This window comes from Mustela nivalis, assembly GCF_964662115.1.
Source record: "Mustela nivalis genome assembly, chromosome: 2".
NCBI classification, from domain to species: domain Eukaryota; kingdom Metazoa; phylum Chordata; class Mammalia; order Carnivora; family Mustelidae; genus Mustela; species Mustela nivalis.
Window position 1 is genome coordinate 100,101,969 of NC_139021.1, and position 16,326 is coordinate 100,118,294.

Genomic DNA, 16,326 nt, shown 5'->3' on the forward strand with positions numbered 1-16,326 from the left:
GTGGGGTCATGGAGGGAAGTGGGTTGGAGAGGAGTCGTTAGATGATAGGCATTGAGAAAGGCACTTGTGGTCAGCACTGAGTGGTGGAGAGAAGTGATGAGTCCCCGAGTTGTACTGCAGAACGCAATACTGCGCTGTATGTTAACTACCTGCATTTTTGGACATCCAGAAGAGGAGACTCCTGAGGGCACCTAGGAGACTGAAACGTTCATTTTCCTATCTGCTACTCTGGAAAACTCCTCTGTTTATACGAGATTGTTTCACAAAGTCTCTCCAGGAGTTCTTGGGTGGCTCAGTGGGTTAAGTCATAGATAGTTTAATTAAGTCAAAGATAGTTTCTTATTTAATGACCTTTTGAAAGTTGTAAGAAACCAACATTAAACATTTATTTTTTTACCTTGGCTTCGACACCCCCATCTCTTTTTTCCAGAGTTTCTTGGATTTTCTGACCTCAGGGGATTAATAGTGTTCACAGGAAAACAGAATAACAATGTGGCTTGAGATTTTTAATTTTTAATTTTTCCCACATCAGTTCTGAAAAGGCCATAGTGTTTCCTCCTTTAGGTTACTGGTAAATGTTCAACTCATCTTCTCATGTTTTTAATTTTTCTGTGTCACAGAACCTAAATTGATAATAAATCCAGAAGGAACAATTGTTTACATTCACTCAGTGAAGAGTATCATGTCTAAGCTCAACATCTGTCGGAGCCACACATGGGCATGTAAGTATCTTGTATGTGGCGCTGCGTAGGCAGGTGAATCCAGGAACTGCAAGGCAGGCCAAGTCTCTTCTAACTTCCTTCTTCCTTCCTTCTTCCTCAGCTCTCCCTCCTCGACTCAGAGCAGAAAAGAAACACATCCCAGGTGAGCTTTTTGTTTGTTTATTTCCACTTTGTTTTATTTATTTACTTATTCATTATTTATTTATTCATTTATTTGGGGGGGGGTCTGTGACAGGGTTTTATTTTTAATTTATTTTTAAAAAAATTTTTTCAATTTATTTATTTTCAGCAAAACAGTATTCATTATTTTTTCACCACACCCAGTGCTCCATGCAATCCGTGCCCTCTATAATACCCACCACCTGGTACCCCCACCTCCCACCCCCCCGCCACTTCAAACCCCTCAGATTGTTTTTCAGAGTCCATAGTCTCTCATGATCCATCTCCTCTTCCAATTTACCCCAACTCCCTTCTCCTCTCTAACACCCCTTTTCCTCCATGATATTTGTTATGCTCCACAAATAAGTGAAACCATATGATAGTTGACTCTCTCTGCTTGACTTTTTTCACTCAGCACAATCTCTTCCAGTCCCGTCCATGTTGCTACAAAAGTTGGGTATTCATCCTTTCTGATGGAGGCATAATACTCCATAGTGTATATGGACCACATCTTTTTTATCCACTCATCCGTTGAGGGGCATCTTGGTTCTTTCCACAGTTTGGCGACCGTGGCCCTTGCTGCTATAAACATTGGGGTACAGATGGCCCTTCTTTTCACGACATCTGTATCCTTGGGGTAAATACCCAGGAGTGCAATGGCAGGGTCATAGGGAAGTTCTATTTTTAATTTCATGAGGAATCTCCACACTGTTCTCCAAAGAGGCTGCACCAACTTGCATTCCCACCAACAGTGGAAGAGGGTTCGTTCCCCTTTCTCCACATCCTCTCCAACACATGTTGTTTCCTGTTTTGTTAATTTTGGCTATTCTAACTGGTGTAAGGTGATATCTCAATGGGGTTTTAATTTGGATCTCCCTGAGGGCTAATGATGATGAACATTTTTTCATGTGTCTGATAGCCATTTGTATGTCTTGATTGGAGAAGTGTCTGTTCATATCTTCTTCCCATTTTTTGATATGTTGGCCTGTTTCGTGTGTGTTGAGTTTGAGGAGTTCATTATAGATCCTGGATATCAACCTTTTGTCTGTACTGTCATTTGCAAATATCTTCTCCCATTCCGTGGGTTGCCTCTTTGTTTTTTTGACGGTTTCCTTTGCTGTGCAGAAGCTTTTGATTTTGATGAAGTCCCAAAAGTTTATTTTCGCTTTAGTTTCCTTTGCCTTTGGAGACATATCTTGAAAGAAGTTGCTGTGGCTGATACCGAAGAGATTACTGCCTATGTTCTCCTCTAGGATTCTGATGGATTCCTGTTTCACGTTGAGGTCTTTTATCCATTTTGAGTTTATCTTTGTGTACGGTGTAAGAGAATGGTCGCATTTTATTCTTCTACATATAGCTGTCCAGTTTTCCCAGCACCATTTATTGAAGAGACTGTCTTTTTCCCACTGTATATTTTTTCCTGTTTTGTCGAAGATTAATTGACCATAGAATTGAGGGTCCATAGCTGGGCTCTCTACTCTGTTCCACAGTCTATGTGTCTGTTTTTATGCCAGTACCATGCAGCCTTCCCGTTGAGAACAGGAACAAGACAAGGATTGCCCACTTTCACCACTCTTGTTCAACATAGTATTAGAAGTCCTAGCAATAGCAATCAGACAACAAAGAGAAATAAAAGGTATCCAAATTGGTCATGAAGAAGTCAAACTCTCTCTCTTCGCAGATGACATGATTCTTTATATGGAAAACCCAAAAGACTCCACCCCCAAACTACTAGAACTCATAGAGCAATTCAGCAATGTGTCAGCATACAAAGTCAATGTGCAGAAATCAGTGGCTTTCTTATACACTAAGAAAGGTGTATCAAGTATATCAAGCAAATTCAAAGAACAGTTGGTAGAATGAGAAGCAGGACTCTTAATTTCACAGAGTTGTGCAAGTTGTAAAACTTCCTTTGATTTTCCCAATAACAACACTAAAATAGCCTATAATCATATCTGGTAGACACAGCATTGTGCTAGAAGTGTATGGATGCTTTTCAGGGGACCGAACAATTGAGGTCTGAGTGGACAGCCCTCTCATGGTCCTGCTTGATCCAGGAATAGGACTTTGAAGATCTGGTGGAATGGAGGGACCACGCGTCCTCCAGATGACTCTCCCTAAGTGTTTGTGTGTCCGCTTGTTCACATCTCTAGCTTGAATAGCCGCCTGTTCCGGCTTTGGTTTCTGCATTTCTCATTCATATTTCAACTTCATGAATGCATTTTTGCTTCTTCGACATTCAGCTGAGTCAGCTCTGGAAAAGGCTACCTAATTGTAGTCAAATCCAGTTTTTGGCTTTGTCTTACTTGACCATCCTGCAGCATAACCCTCAGTCTCTGTTGTTTCTGACACCTGCCTGCTAGCTTTCCTTTCTTAACTCTGATACATCCCCTTACTGTTCCTCACAAAGTTGTCTTTCCCTTTTGCCCCAGACGTTGCCTCTCCTTGGGTTTGTTGCTCAACCATCCTTGGCTCACTGCTTTTCTTCAGTCTGTGTTTTTCCCTGACTGGTCTTCTCTCTCTCTCTCTCTTTTTAATAAAATACTTCTGAATTAGTAATAACATGGTTAAAGGTTAAGTGATGTTCCCTCTAGGAAGGGTGACATTTTTCATCTCAACTGAGACACTTCCACTGAGAATGAAAGAGGTTCCATAAAGTTATAATGGGACAACTGGCTATATCGGGACAGTCCCAGACAAACTGGAGTTATGGTCCTCCTGCTGTAGATATCTGTCTGTCTTGTTTGTCCTACCAGTGCTGCTTTTTTCAGGTAAAAGAAACTCTTGTATGCCCCCTACTGTTATTTAGAAGGGAATCCATCATCTTTAGGGCTTTCCGAACTTAGATGCAGCTGTACACCGCTGGCATCCTGTTAAAATGCAGATGTTGATTTAGTGGATCTGGTGGGGGCCCTGGGTTTTGCATTTTTAAAAAGCTCCCAGGTGAAGCAGACTCTGCTGCTCAGGGAGCCACACTTTGAGTAAGGAGTTTATACATGATTTTCTGTTCTTTCTTTGCTTTTTTGTCACTTCTTAAAAGTCTGTATCTAAACAGAACATGGATTGTTTCTTTGTTATAAGTGCACAGTAATCAAGCATGGACGTTCCATAGTTAGTTAACTGGTTATTATTAGTTATGCACTATTTCAAACCTTTTGCTATTACAAACCATGTTCTAGTGAATGACCTTGTACATATAGGTTTTTTCTATCCGATAAATTCCTAGAAGTGTGCTGCCAGGTCAACGGGTGCATAGAATTGATAACTCGATCATTCAGGATTGTGGTATCATTTTGTGTCACTCCCATCGAAACTGCATCCGTGCTTGTTTGTCCACAGCTTCCCCCATAGAACATGTGCTTCAACTTCTGGAATTTTGGTAGTGGAAAGAGAAACATGGCATTTTATGAAGTTTATCTCTGTAAGCTTCTTAAGTATGAGTGAGGTTAAGTATTTTTTCATGTATCTGAAAGGTGTATTTACCTTTCTGTGAACCCTCTGTTCATATTTTGCCCATTTTGCTCTTAGGTTTGTGGCTTTTTTTGTTTTTCTTCTTTTTGAATGTCTAGCTCTTTTAGATTAACGATACTAGTGCTTGTCCATTATATGGGTTGTAAACTATTATTTTATGGGATGTGATTTGTCTTTTGATAGTTGACCCTGGTGTTTTCTCCCCCATGCAGGTATTTTGTTTCAGAATGCCACCTTTCACTTTGTCGTTTGTTTAGGCTCCCCTTGGCTGTGACAATTTCTCAGACTTTCCTTGTTGTTGTTGTTTTTTTTTTTTAAATATCTTTTCTTTTTTTTTTTTTTTAAGATTTTATTTATTTACTTGACAGAGAGAGATCACAGGTAGGCAGAGAGGCAGGCAGAGAGAGAGGAGGAAGCAGGCTCCCTGGTGAGCAAAGAGCTCGATGCGTGGCCCGATACCGGGACGCTGAGATCGTGACCCAAGCCGAAGGCAGTGGCTTAACCCACTGAGCCACCCAGGCGCCCCGACTGCCCTCGTTTTTGATAACCTGGGCAGTTTTGAGGAGTACAGTTAGGTGTTTTGTAGAATGCCCCTCAATTGGGAATTCTCTGCTGTTGTTTTCATGATTAGACTGAGGTTACGAGTTTCTTGGAGGAAGACCACAGAGATAAAATGTCCTTTGGTCTTATCATATCAAGGGTTAGTGCTCTGGACATGACTTATTACTTTGTTTTCTCTGTCCTCATGCTGTACTCCTCGGAAGGAAGTGGGCAGTTACACTATACCACTTACACTATACCTCCTTCCTGTTGGAGTAGCTACACAATTATGTACATAAATTATCAGGAATTCTGCACAGGAGAATTTTCTGTTCTTTCCTATTTACTAATCCATTTATATCAGCACGAATTCATGGGTAGTTATTTTATATTTTGGTTCTAGTACAATGATACCTTGTTCCTTTGGTTGCTCAAGTTGTTCCAGGTTGGTTAGTAAAGCATCTTCTAGTGGCACCTGGGTGGCTGAGTTGGTTGTGTGTCTGACTCTTGATTTTAGCTCAGGTCATGATCTCAGGGTCCTGGGATCCAGCCCCACGTTGAGCTCTTTGCTTAATGTGGGGCCTGCTTGAAATTCTCTCTCTCAGGGTTCCTGGGTGGCTCAGTGGGTAAAAACCTCTGCCTTCGGCTCATGTCGTCATCCCGGGATCATGGGATCGAGCCCCACATCGGCCTCTCTGCTCAGCAGGGAGCCTGCTTCCCCCTCTCTCTCTGCCGGCCTCTCTGACTACTTGTGATCTCTGCCTATCAAATAAATAAATAAATAAATAAATAAATAAAGAGAAATTCTCTCTCTCCCTGTGTTCCTCCCTGCTGCTTATGCTTTCTCTCCTTTTCCTACTTTCTCAAAAACAAGTAAATAAATTTTTTAAAAAGCACATCCTGATGGTTCCTGTGTCTATTGACATACCCGGTTATTGTTTGAGTATTTCTACCTTACTCTGTGGCAGTAGATTTTCCAGGTACATCTTATGTCTTTCCTGCCGTAGAATTAGCCATTTTTTCCCCCTAAGTAGTTCTGGTTCTTTTCATTGGAGCATAGTATGAGAAATCAAGATTGGGGAACTAGTTGTGTCTGTTGTGACTGTTAAGTCATTGCTCAAAGACACTCTCAGCTAACTGAACAGGGAATATGTGTATACTCACTCATGTATATACACGTGTCTATAAATATTTTAGTATGTCACCATCTGTATCTATAGTAAGCTAAGTATTCACACTGTTGTAAGCATTACCAGATGGAATATTCTAACCTTCTCTCCTTGCTTGTCTGTAATCTCCTGCACTAACAGTGAGAATCCAGCTGACATCGGAATTTCATTTATTTGATAGTTCAATTTCAGAATACACATACATGATTTCAGAGTTGCATACATGATTTCAGAGTGGTTAACTCATGGATGCTTGATTCTCCCAGTTTGGGACCATTTGAATTAAGGTGCTAGAAATATTCACATGTAGGTTTTAAAACATAAGTTTTCAAAAACATAGGGTGTGAAATTGCTGTGTTGGCTATGTATGTATGTATGTATGTATGTATGTTTACCTTCGCAAGAAATTGCCAAACTATTTCTACAAAGTTGCTGTATCAGTTTTTGTTCCTACCAACTACGAATCAGAATCTTGTTGTTCTGATTCTGGACCTGAAATTGGCACTGTCATTATTTTTGATGTAACCATTCCAGTACCTGTGTCATGGTGTCTGCATATTCCCACTGAGGTGATGTGGAGCATCGATCTGTTTGTGTATTTATTTGCTATCCTGATATCTTTGGTGAAGAGTTTGTTCAAATCTTTTGCATATTTTTCATTTGGTCATTTCTTTTCTTATTATTGAGTCATTAAGAGCTCTTTTGTGATGTTGGACACAAAGCCTTTATTAGATATCTGTGTTCCAAATATTTTCTCCCTGTCTGTGCCTTATCCTTTCATTTTCTTAAAAATGTCTTTCCCAGAGCAGAAGACTTTATTTTAAATAATATCCAACGCATGCTTTTCCCCGTGGACTGTGCTTTTGCTGTTGAATCTAAAAACCCATCACCCAAACCAGTGTCCTAGAGATTTTTCTCCTGTATTCTTTATTCTTGTATTTTTACATTTAGATCTCTGATTCATTTTTATTTTTTATTTTTTTTTAAGATTTTATTTCTTTATTTGACAGAGAGAAATCACAAGTAGACGGAGAGGCAGGCAGAGTGAGAGGAAGGGAAGCAGGCTCCCTGCTGAGCAGAGAGCCCGATGCGGGACTCGATCCCAGGACCCTGAGATCATGACCTGAGCCGAAGGCAGCGGCTTAACCTACTGAGCCACCCAGGTGCCCTCTGATTCATTTTTAGTTAATACTTGTGTAAGGTCTGTGTCTAGTTTCATTTCTTTTGCATGAGTGTTCAGTTGTTTGAGCACCATTTGTTGAAAGACTATTTTTTCTCCTTTTATTCCCTTTGTGCCTTTGTCAAAAAATGTTTGACTTTATTTTGGTAGCTCTATTCCTGGTCCTTGTAATCTGTTCTGTTGATCTGTGTGTCTGTCTCATCACTAACACACTGTCTTGGTGGCTAGTAGCTTTATAGTTAGTCTCAAGACCAGGTGATGTGAATTCTCATTTTTCCTCCACGTTGTGTTGGCTATTCTGTTTTTTTAAAACTTTTTAAAAAGATGTTATTTATTTGGCAGAGAGAGCACAAAGAGCGGATGTCACAGGCAGAGAGGGCAGAGGGAGAAGCAGGCTCCCCTCTGAGCAAGGAGCCTGACTCGGGACTTCATCCCAGGACTGTGGGATCATGACCTGAGCTGAAGGCAAATGCTCAACCACCTGAGCCACCCAGGTGTCCAGTGTGTTGGCTCTTCTAGATCTTTTGCCTTTCTGTGTAAACTTCAGAATCTTCTTGTCATTATCTGCAAAAGAACTGTGAGGTTTTATTTGGATTTCATTGAATTTATCGATTAAGTTGGAAAGAATTGACGTCTTAGCCATATTGAGTCTTGCTTCCGATGAATACGAGCTCTATCTCCATGTATTTAGATCTTTGATTTCTTCCATCAGTTTTGTCTTCCTGTATATATGTATTGTGTTAGGTTTTATACTTGAGTACCCTTTTTAGGGGTGTATTGTAAATAGTAGTTTTTTCATTTGAAAATTTGGAATTCAGTTCTTTATTCAGATATAGGAAAATAGTTGACTTTTTTATATTGACCTTGTATCCTATGATGTTTTGGTATTTCCTCATTACTTCCAATAGTTTTTTTTTTTCTTTTTATAAGATATTTGAGGTTTTCTACATAGACAATAATATTGACTTCAGATAGAGTTTTGTCTTTCTTTTCAAATGACACACCCTCATTGTCTCATGCCCTCTTTCCACCCACCTTCCCTCTAGCAATCACCAGTTTGTTCTCTATATTTGTGAGTCTCTTTTTTTGGGTCTCTTTTATGCTTTGTTTTGTTTCTTAACTTTCACATATGATTGAAATCATAGGATATTTGTCTTTCTTTGACCTATTTCATTTAGTAGTGTACCCTCTAGATTTATCCATGTTGTTGCAAATGTTAAGATTTCATTCTTTTCTCTGGCCAAGTACTAGTCTATTAGATATCTCTATATATCTCTATATACACCACGTCATTTTTATCCACTCATCTGTTGACGGGCTCTTCCATATCTTGCCTACTGTTAATAGTGCTGCAATATAAACGTATCTTTTCAAATGTTTTCATTTTGTTTGAGTAAATACCCAGTAATGGAATTACTGGAACATATGACAGTTCTATTTTTAAATTTTTGAGGATCCCCCACATTGTTTTCCATAATGGCTGCACCAGTTTTCATCCCCAGCATCAGTACACAAGGTTCCTTTTTCTTCACATTATCACCAACTCTTGTTCTTTCTTGTTCTTTTTCTGCAGGCAGAGTCCCAGGCTGGCAGGAGAAGTGGGCGTGGTCACTGGGACAGCCCTCCGAAATGGGTGAGGTGACCTTTCAAACTCTGGGGTGGTGAAGGGTTCCTCACATCAGAGCAGCACGCGGGCCATAACGTAGGCGGGTTTTAATGGACCCATCAGACAACCTATGCAAGACCTGAGGACGAGTGAAATGCGCTGCCTGGAATGGAGGTTGTGTTGTCTTCTGGGGCTTCTGTCCCCAGGGGATATTCAGCCCAGTGAGGTGGGGGCAGAGGGGCAGGTTATTTGGGGCCGATGTGCCTTGCTTCGGGGGCGACCCTGTGTTTGAGCAGGAAGGCGGGGGCTGCAGTTGGATCTGGCATCTGGGCCCACATTGGTCACCACGGTGGTTGGGTTGAGGGGAGCACAGGGCTGGCTGGCTGGAGTCTGTAGCCCGTCAACTGCCTTTTGACGGCCTGTACCCAGGGCCCGGGGCACCTGGGCACAGCCAGAGTCCCAGGGCCCAGGCAGATGCTTATAGGAAAGGACTGGAGCCAGGGAGGGAGGGAGGGAGGGAGGCAGCCGGCCAGGTCACCAGCGTGCTCAAGCCTGACTCTCTGCTCTGTGCTTTATTGGAGGGTTGGCGTTTATCAGGGCAAAATGCGCACAGTGTGAACTCTGCCATAGCCACGACCCTGAAGTGGAAGGGTTGTTGTGGAAGAGGAAGGTAGTCAGTCGTGGTTTTTTGTTGTTGTTGTTGTTGAGTACCAGGGCGCATGAGAGGCATGTCTTAGCAAGGAAAGACCAGAGGCCCTTATCAGCCTCATGGAACTCCTGGCAGGCAATTCGCCAAGCATGCTTTAGGGGAAGGCCTTCCAGCAGCAATGCTAAGACTTTGACAGATGGCGGGGCCCGGTGGTTTTGGCCTCCTTGAACCTGCACTCCCTGCTGGGACGGAGGGGCCTGCTTCCGTCATGGGTGACTCTGTGTCTCCCCACGTGCGGGTCCTGAGACCTCGACTGAATGCTCTCCTTGTTTTTACAGGTGGTGCTTCGAGGCTCAGGGGACGTGGCCTGCTGGGCAGCATCCAAAGCGTCTGGCCTCTGTCTCTTCAGTGCAGGTGGAAGTGCAGCACGTCCAGGAGTGTGACCACTGTCATCTCCCTGGTGCACGTGCATCGCAGTGGTAAGTTGTCTTGGTTCTGAACCTCCCACCTGGGTTGAGATTCAGGCCTTGACTTGGGTGTCTTTCGTGCCGGCTTCTGTCTTTCTTCCGGAGGCAAAGAGAGCCTCTTCTTGTCGATTAACATGGAGATGTACCGTTAACCAGAATGTCTAGAGTCGGCTGCTTGGGGAAGATGACTTAGTGGCACATGTGGAGAAGGTTCTGCAAGTCCCTGCCCCACACAAGACTTCTGAACTCCAGGTTGCCCCTTTTAGCAGAGTCCTGAGTTATTGCAGCCTGACCTTATAAATAGATATTCTCTTGATGATCGACTTTCTGCCCACCCTTGCTTTATTGGGCCATTCATCTAGAGCAAAGAATCCCAGGCATCTCCTCGTGTTTTTTTTTTTTTTTTTTTTTTTTTTTTTTTTTTTTTTTGCAGCGGAGTGGGTGTTGCAGGGGATGAGAGCGACCCTTCAGCAGGCTCCACATGCCTTCCATAGCCTGACACGGGGCTCAGTCCCATAACCCTGATAACTTAACCTGACCCAAAGCCAAAAGCTGGTCCCTTAACTGAAAGAACTTCGCAGGCATTCCTGGACAGGCTTTGTCTTTATGGAAGGGACTGTAAGAACGCCTTCCTGTTCAAAATCTACTGAATCGGGGAGTATTTCCACATCTGCAGTGGTTGTACACCCTCTCAGGCCCAGAGATAAGTAGCTCTTCTTGGTGGTGGAGAAAAACCTTTGGCTTCCATGTTCTCATAGACAGGGAGGAAGCCCTCATTGCCTGAGGCTGAACTGTGGAGGTTTTGGTGCCCTGTCTTCCAGAAGAGCATCTTTGTAAAAGATGAAATTAATTTGCCAGCCCCCGGGTGGCGCAGTTGGGTAAGCATCTGCCCTTGGCTGAGGTCAGGATCCCTGGATCCTGGGGGATCAAGCCCTGTATTGGGCACCTTTCTTTCTCTTCTCCGCTGCCGGACCCCGGGTGTTCTTGCTCCCTCGCTAGCTCTGTCGATCTCCAATAAGTGAAGTAGATATATTTCTAAGCATGCAATTATTTTTTAAATCCTTTGCGCTTTGTGAGGACAATATTAGTAGAATTAAGGACACATGAGAGGTAGATCACAAACCATGTGTTTTTTGAATCTTGTGGCCATTCATCCTTGCGATCTATATACATCGATAGGTTCATGTTTTTGTGAACATACTTCTATCACCTTGTGTTCTGAGACTCTGAGTTCCCCCTCGACTTGATGTTCTCATGGATCCCAGGCAGTGTTACTTCCCATGATCCCACTTCCTACCAAGGGACAGTACCTGTGTCTGTTGTGAGAGCTCCTGAAGGAGAAATCCCCTGTTCTTACTTGGCATTTTGTGCACGGTTGTGAGACGCCGCCTGTTTGGTGAGACTGGCCTTTATGGAAGTACTCCTGGATCAGAGCAGGTGTGCTTGATTTCTAGCTATTGGTTACTGGAATAGCGCATTCCGCATCCCTCAGAATGGGGCCCCGTTATATGTGTTTGCAGTGTCTGAGTTTGTATCTCAGAGTCACCCCGAGGAATTCCTTAGGAGGTAGTTGCCCAGTGATTCTCTGATGGGAGTGTCCAGGGAAGAATTTCCCTTCCTTGTGTTGGGATCAGTGATTCCTCGGTGTGAGGGTGTCATTGCTGGCTAGGGAAGAAGGGATAGCTGAGCCCATTCCTTTGCTCATCAGACCGGGAGGATTTTCCTGTGTGCGAATCCTCTCCGGTCCTTCCTGGGTTGGCTCCGTGAGGAATGGGATTCCCATATGGGATGTCCTCGGCATTCAGCCACAGCCATGATGCAGGGCGTCCCAGGGGTGTCTGCACCTTCGCTCCCGTGTGAGGGGTGAAGCACACTCTGAGATGGTAGCGGGAGCCTCAGGCATGAACCCCACCTGAAGCTTCTTCCACCAGGATATCGCGCTAGTGGCTCTCCCCATGTGAGTTCTCTGGTGTTGGGAAAGGGTCCACTTCTGGGTGAAGGCTCTGCCTCAGTGACGGGAGACAAGGGTTTGTACTGTGTGGTTTCTGTGGCGGTGAGCAAGGTGGGCGCGGCGCTCTGGGTACAGGCGGGGCCCCAGTGGTGACAGACACAGGTTTCTCCGCTCTGAGTTGTCTGGTGTCTCCATATGTGAGAGCTGTATCCAACGGCTCTTCCACATTGACCGCATTTGTTGGGGTTGCCGCCGATGTGGATCCTCGGATGCTGGCTAAGGGTGTGGCTGGCCTAAATGCTTTCCCCTGAAGATGACATTCAACCGGTTTCTGTCTGTGGGAACTTGCCCATGGCCTCGAAGGGATGTATGTTGCTGTGAGCTCTTGTGCAGCAATCCCAGCACATGGCTTCTACCCCGTGTGAGTTCCTGGGCAGGAAGAAGAGCAGAGCTCTCTGAAACAAGGGTCCCCCACCTTCTTTCCATCCGTGAGGGGCGTCTCCAGTGGTCTTACTGTGTACAGAGGTGAGCACTGCCCTGGAGTTGTTCCCCCCATGTGTATCATGTCTCCGTTCCTCGGAAGGGTGAGTTCTCTCGTGTCTCCCGAGCTTAGAGCCCCGACTAAAGGCTCTCCCACACTGGGTAGATGGGTGTGCTGCGATCCAGGATGAACGAGCTCTGATGTCCCTGGCACCAGGGACCCATGGCTGAAGGCTCTTCCACATTGTCAGCAAATACAAGGCTTGTCTTCCCAGGACACAGCACACCTGGAGTGAGTGAGGCACGTGAGACCTCTCCCGTGCTGTGCTCCAGCATTGCCCGGGTTCCTGTGCAGTGTGAACCCTCTGCTAGTGGCCAGAACACGAGGGGCTGTGGCAGGATCGCTCCCTCACGTTCCTCCCTTCTTGACTCAAGGAATGCGTTCCAGCCCCTCCCTTCAGGAATGGTCGCTGCGTCTACCCCTGTAGGCCACTTGTAGTCGCGTGCCTTGTTCCTTTCCGGAATTCATTTAGATCTTTCTGCATGGTAGCATCAAACCCACGTCAACTGCTGATTAAATTTTTGATGTTTCTGTTTCAAAGACTATATACCCGTGAGTCGTGCTGAAGCCAGTGACTTTTCCAGACACTCGGGCGGCGGCTTGGCTCGAGGCCCATTTCAGCCGAGAAATGAAACTCTTCAGGTTTCTGGTGGGACAGCCCATATGCTCAGGGTCTTGGAAGACAGGAGATTGTGGGGAATGCTTAGCGTAGCCCGTGTCCAGCTCTAGTGTGGAAGGCCAGGGTTCATGACCCTGAAGCTTCCCGTTGACTTGCAGAGAAGCCGACCTTTGAGATGCCCCCGTGTGGGTCTCCCTTCATCCTTTATTAGGGAACGAATTGCCGTGAGCTCCTGGGTCTTGTACACAAAGAGTGAGTCCCAGAACACTAGGTGAAAAAGTACTGAAGTGCTGTGTGGGGACTAACAGAACAGAAGGAGAAAAGGAAAGAGGGGGAGGGAGGAAGGAATACAAAGAACGAAAAGATCATGCAGAGAAGGAAGGAAGGACGGAAGGAAGGGAGGGTGGGAGAGAGGGTGGCTTGAAAAAGGGAGAAGAGAAACTGGTAGAGAGGCATTAGGGGAAAGAAGAATTTTGAAAGTTGTGAGACAAACATCTGAGAGTTAAGATTTGAGCTTGATGAGAAAGGAAAGGAATGGAGTCCTTTACTCAGGAGCAGAAACCGGTTGTAGGGTGTTGGTGATGAGAACCTATGGACCAGATAAACCTGCGAGACAAAGAGAGTGAGGGAGGGATGCTGGGGAGTTTCAGAAGGGCAACGTCAACCACGTCGAGGACTGAGAGAGGGGCCATGTGAGGGTTTGAGTGCAAGAACCACAGAAGGGTCCGGTCCTCGGAGGACACAGAATGTGCAGTGGGTGAGGTGGATGGAGTCGGAAGAGTTGACAGAAATGGGCCCAACGTGTTGCAGGGTTGTTTCCACAGGAGCCCTACAAGAGACAGGACTGATGTAGGAAAGAGGTTAGCATTCAAGAGGCCGATGGTCAAGAAAGAAGTCTTGAGACGGCTTTGCTGGCAGGAGGTGATTTTTATTAAAGCACAGGGATACGACCCTTGGGTAGAAAGGGCTGCTTGCTGGGGTCGTGACGGGAGGCTGACTCTCTGGGATGGCATTGGGGGAGGTCAGGCAAAAGGGAAGTTTTGCGAGAACGTGGCAGGAGGACAGAGGACACCGAGGATACAGTTGGCTTTGCTCTTGTGAAGGGAAGGTGGTTTTTCCTGCTAGGAAGGCATGAATTGAAAGATGGTGGGGAGCTTCCTGGAGGAATGTTACCTTCCTCCTCTCACAGGTCCTTCTCAAGGGACTGCAGGTTTGAAAAGAAACTCTGTCCCTACGGACATTTCCTTCGGCCTCAGCCTCCCTCAGTGTCGTGGAGGGGAGGGAGATGTCAGGGCTTCAGGAAACGGAGATCCGGGCCTCTGGCAGGTCGCTAGGCTCTCATTAAGCGGGCCTCTTGATTCCTGCCGAATCACGAGGACTTTTACAAACCGAGGGAGACTCTGGTCTTGCCATCTGGGGAGAATCTGTTTTTTCCTTTCCTCAGCTTGAGGGCAGTCAGAGCGCCTGAGGGATGTCCCCCGTATCCCAGGTTGGGGGGGCGGTGTGGCGTGCCAGCTCCTGCTTGGTGCTCAGCTAGCCTTCTCCTCCCTCCTCGTGTGCCCCTGACCAGGGCGGAGCATTGCGTGGTTAAGGTTGTTGAAGGAGGACGGTCTCATCTTCTGTAGCTTCTTCCTGCTGAATAGGGGCGTAGAGCTGTCCCTCCGCGTGGGTCGTTCCTGGTCAGGTGGGGTAGGCCCAGCTGGGGGAGGCCTCTGCTGTCAGAGTTGTAAAAGGAAGAGGCCGCTGAGTGCAGGGGAGAGCCTCTCCTCCCTAAACCTCTTGCTGCTGCCAAACAACACAGGCTGAGCGGGGCCCGTTTTGTGGGGCCGCTGCCAGTGTTGAGCCCAGCATTGGTCACGGTCCTGTGCGTCGAAGCGACAGGGGCGGTTCCGGTGCGGCACCCTCGGGGAATCCAGCAGGGGTAGGGCTGCTGCCCCTCGAGTGGATCCCAGGGTGGTCAAGGGGCCCTGGCAGTGCCGCTTCGTCCTGCATGTGTCATGCTCTGCAGGGTTGCCGGGGACTGCAGGGGACAGCCCCTGCAGCAGACAGGGGAGACGACGGGAAGGCTGCTGTCCCGCCCAGTCCCAGTTGGGCCCAGTCCCAGGTGGGCCCAGTCTCCCCACACAACGGATTGTTGTGGGCCCAGGTGGTTGCCTCGTGCTCCAAGTGTCCGTCATCGGCAGGGCCTGGGCAGCCAGCTCTGGGTGTGGCGGCCGACTCAGAGGGTCCTCTCGTCTCGTCCTCGGGGCTCCAGTGCCGTCCTCTGGTGGGCTGCCCAGAAGTCGTCTCTTTGGCCTACGGAGGTCCGGCGTAAGAGAGCCGTTCCTGCAGGCGTGTTTCCCTGTGTGTTCACGCCGAATCCTCCTCCGGGCCCAAATCGGAGCCGCAAGTGGGGCCCCAGGGCCCTCCTGGCTCCCTTTGTCGGAGCACCCCAGGAGCCTTTGGTGCCTCGGGGTGGTGGGCACACTGTCCTGTGGCGCAGCTGTGGAGACAACGGGTGGAGTGGTGTGAGATAGTGAGTGGCGTGTGGTTTAGGCCATGTCTTACCAGAGGCCTGTGGGGTTTGGGGGAATATGTCTTCTGAGGTGTTGAGGTGGAGGTTTCCCTGCAGGACCCATGCATGACGTGAAGAAAGGGGAATTTCCCGTGGGCCCCCTGGGGCTGAATGAAGGCTTCACAGCCAGGGTCCCTCAGGCCCTTCCCTGAGCGTCCTCCTCCATGACGGCGGGGTCCTCCTCCTGCTGGGCTGTCCCTTCCCCAGCCTCTCTGAGAGCCCTGGACGTGCCCCTTCTCTGTGGGGGGAGCCTTTGCCCACATGAGTGTTGCAGGTGGCGTGGCAGAGACCACGTGCTCCCGACCCCCATGGGAAGTGAATTGGCACAGTCTACGAGCTGTGGGCAGGTGTTGGGTGAGGTGGGAGCAAGCAGGGTGGCCTTTTCCTGGTGAATCTCCCCTGCCGACTGAGGGATCGAGGAGAGTCTCTAGAGTATGAAACTCACAAAGCAAAATGGTGCCATGAGGGGACCCACTACCTCCCACGAGGCATCTTGGAGGCTCGGGGGACTGGAGGTGTTGGTCAGATCGTATGGGAGTGGCCGGCAGACATGACTCAGCTGGAGACCGGGCCCGACTACGTGCCCACAGGGATGCAGCGCTGGGAGGGGTGAGCTGTCCTGCTCCTGTGAGCCCGGGGGCCTGTCTTGTTTGCTCATTTCTCACGTGCCTGAAGTGGGAGATGAGGCCACCTCACCA

At 47.1% G+C, this 16,326-nt stretch overlaps 1 protein-coding gene across 3 annotated transcripts in view; it reads left to right on the forward strand.

The window, feature by feature from the left end:
* The window catches only part of LOC309859719 (uncharacterized protein), a 284,862-nt gene that overhangs the window by 96,652 nt on the left and 171,884 nt on the right, over window positions 1-16,326 (forward strand). For all 3 annotated transcript variants that reach the window (XR_014308860.1, XM_082720774.1, XM_082720775.1), the window contains exons 9-12: window positions 621-722; window positions 823-864; window positions 8,815-8,874; window positions 9,835-9,975. Coding sequence is in view for 2 of the 3 variants with exons in the window: in XM_082720774.1 (XP_082576900.1) it covers window positions 621-722; window positions 823-864; window positions 8,815-8,874; window positions 9,835-9,975 (345 nt within the window). In the remaining variant the exon portion in view is untranslated. The remainder of the gene's footprint in view (window positions 1-620; window positions 723-822; window positions 865-8,814; window positions 8,875-9,834; window positions 9,976-16,326) is intronic.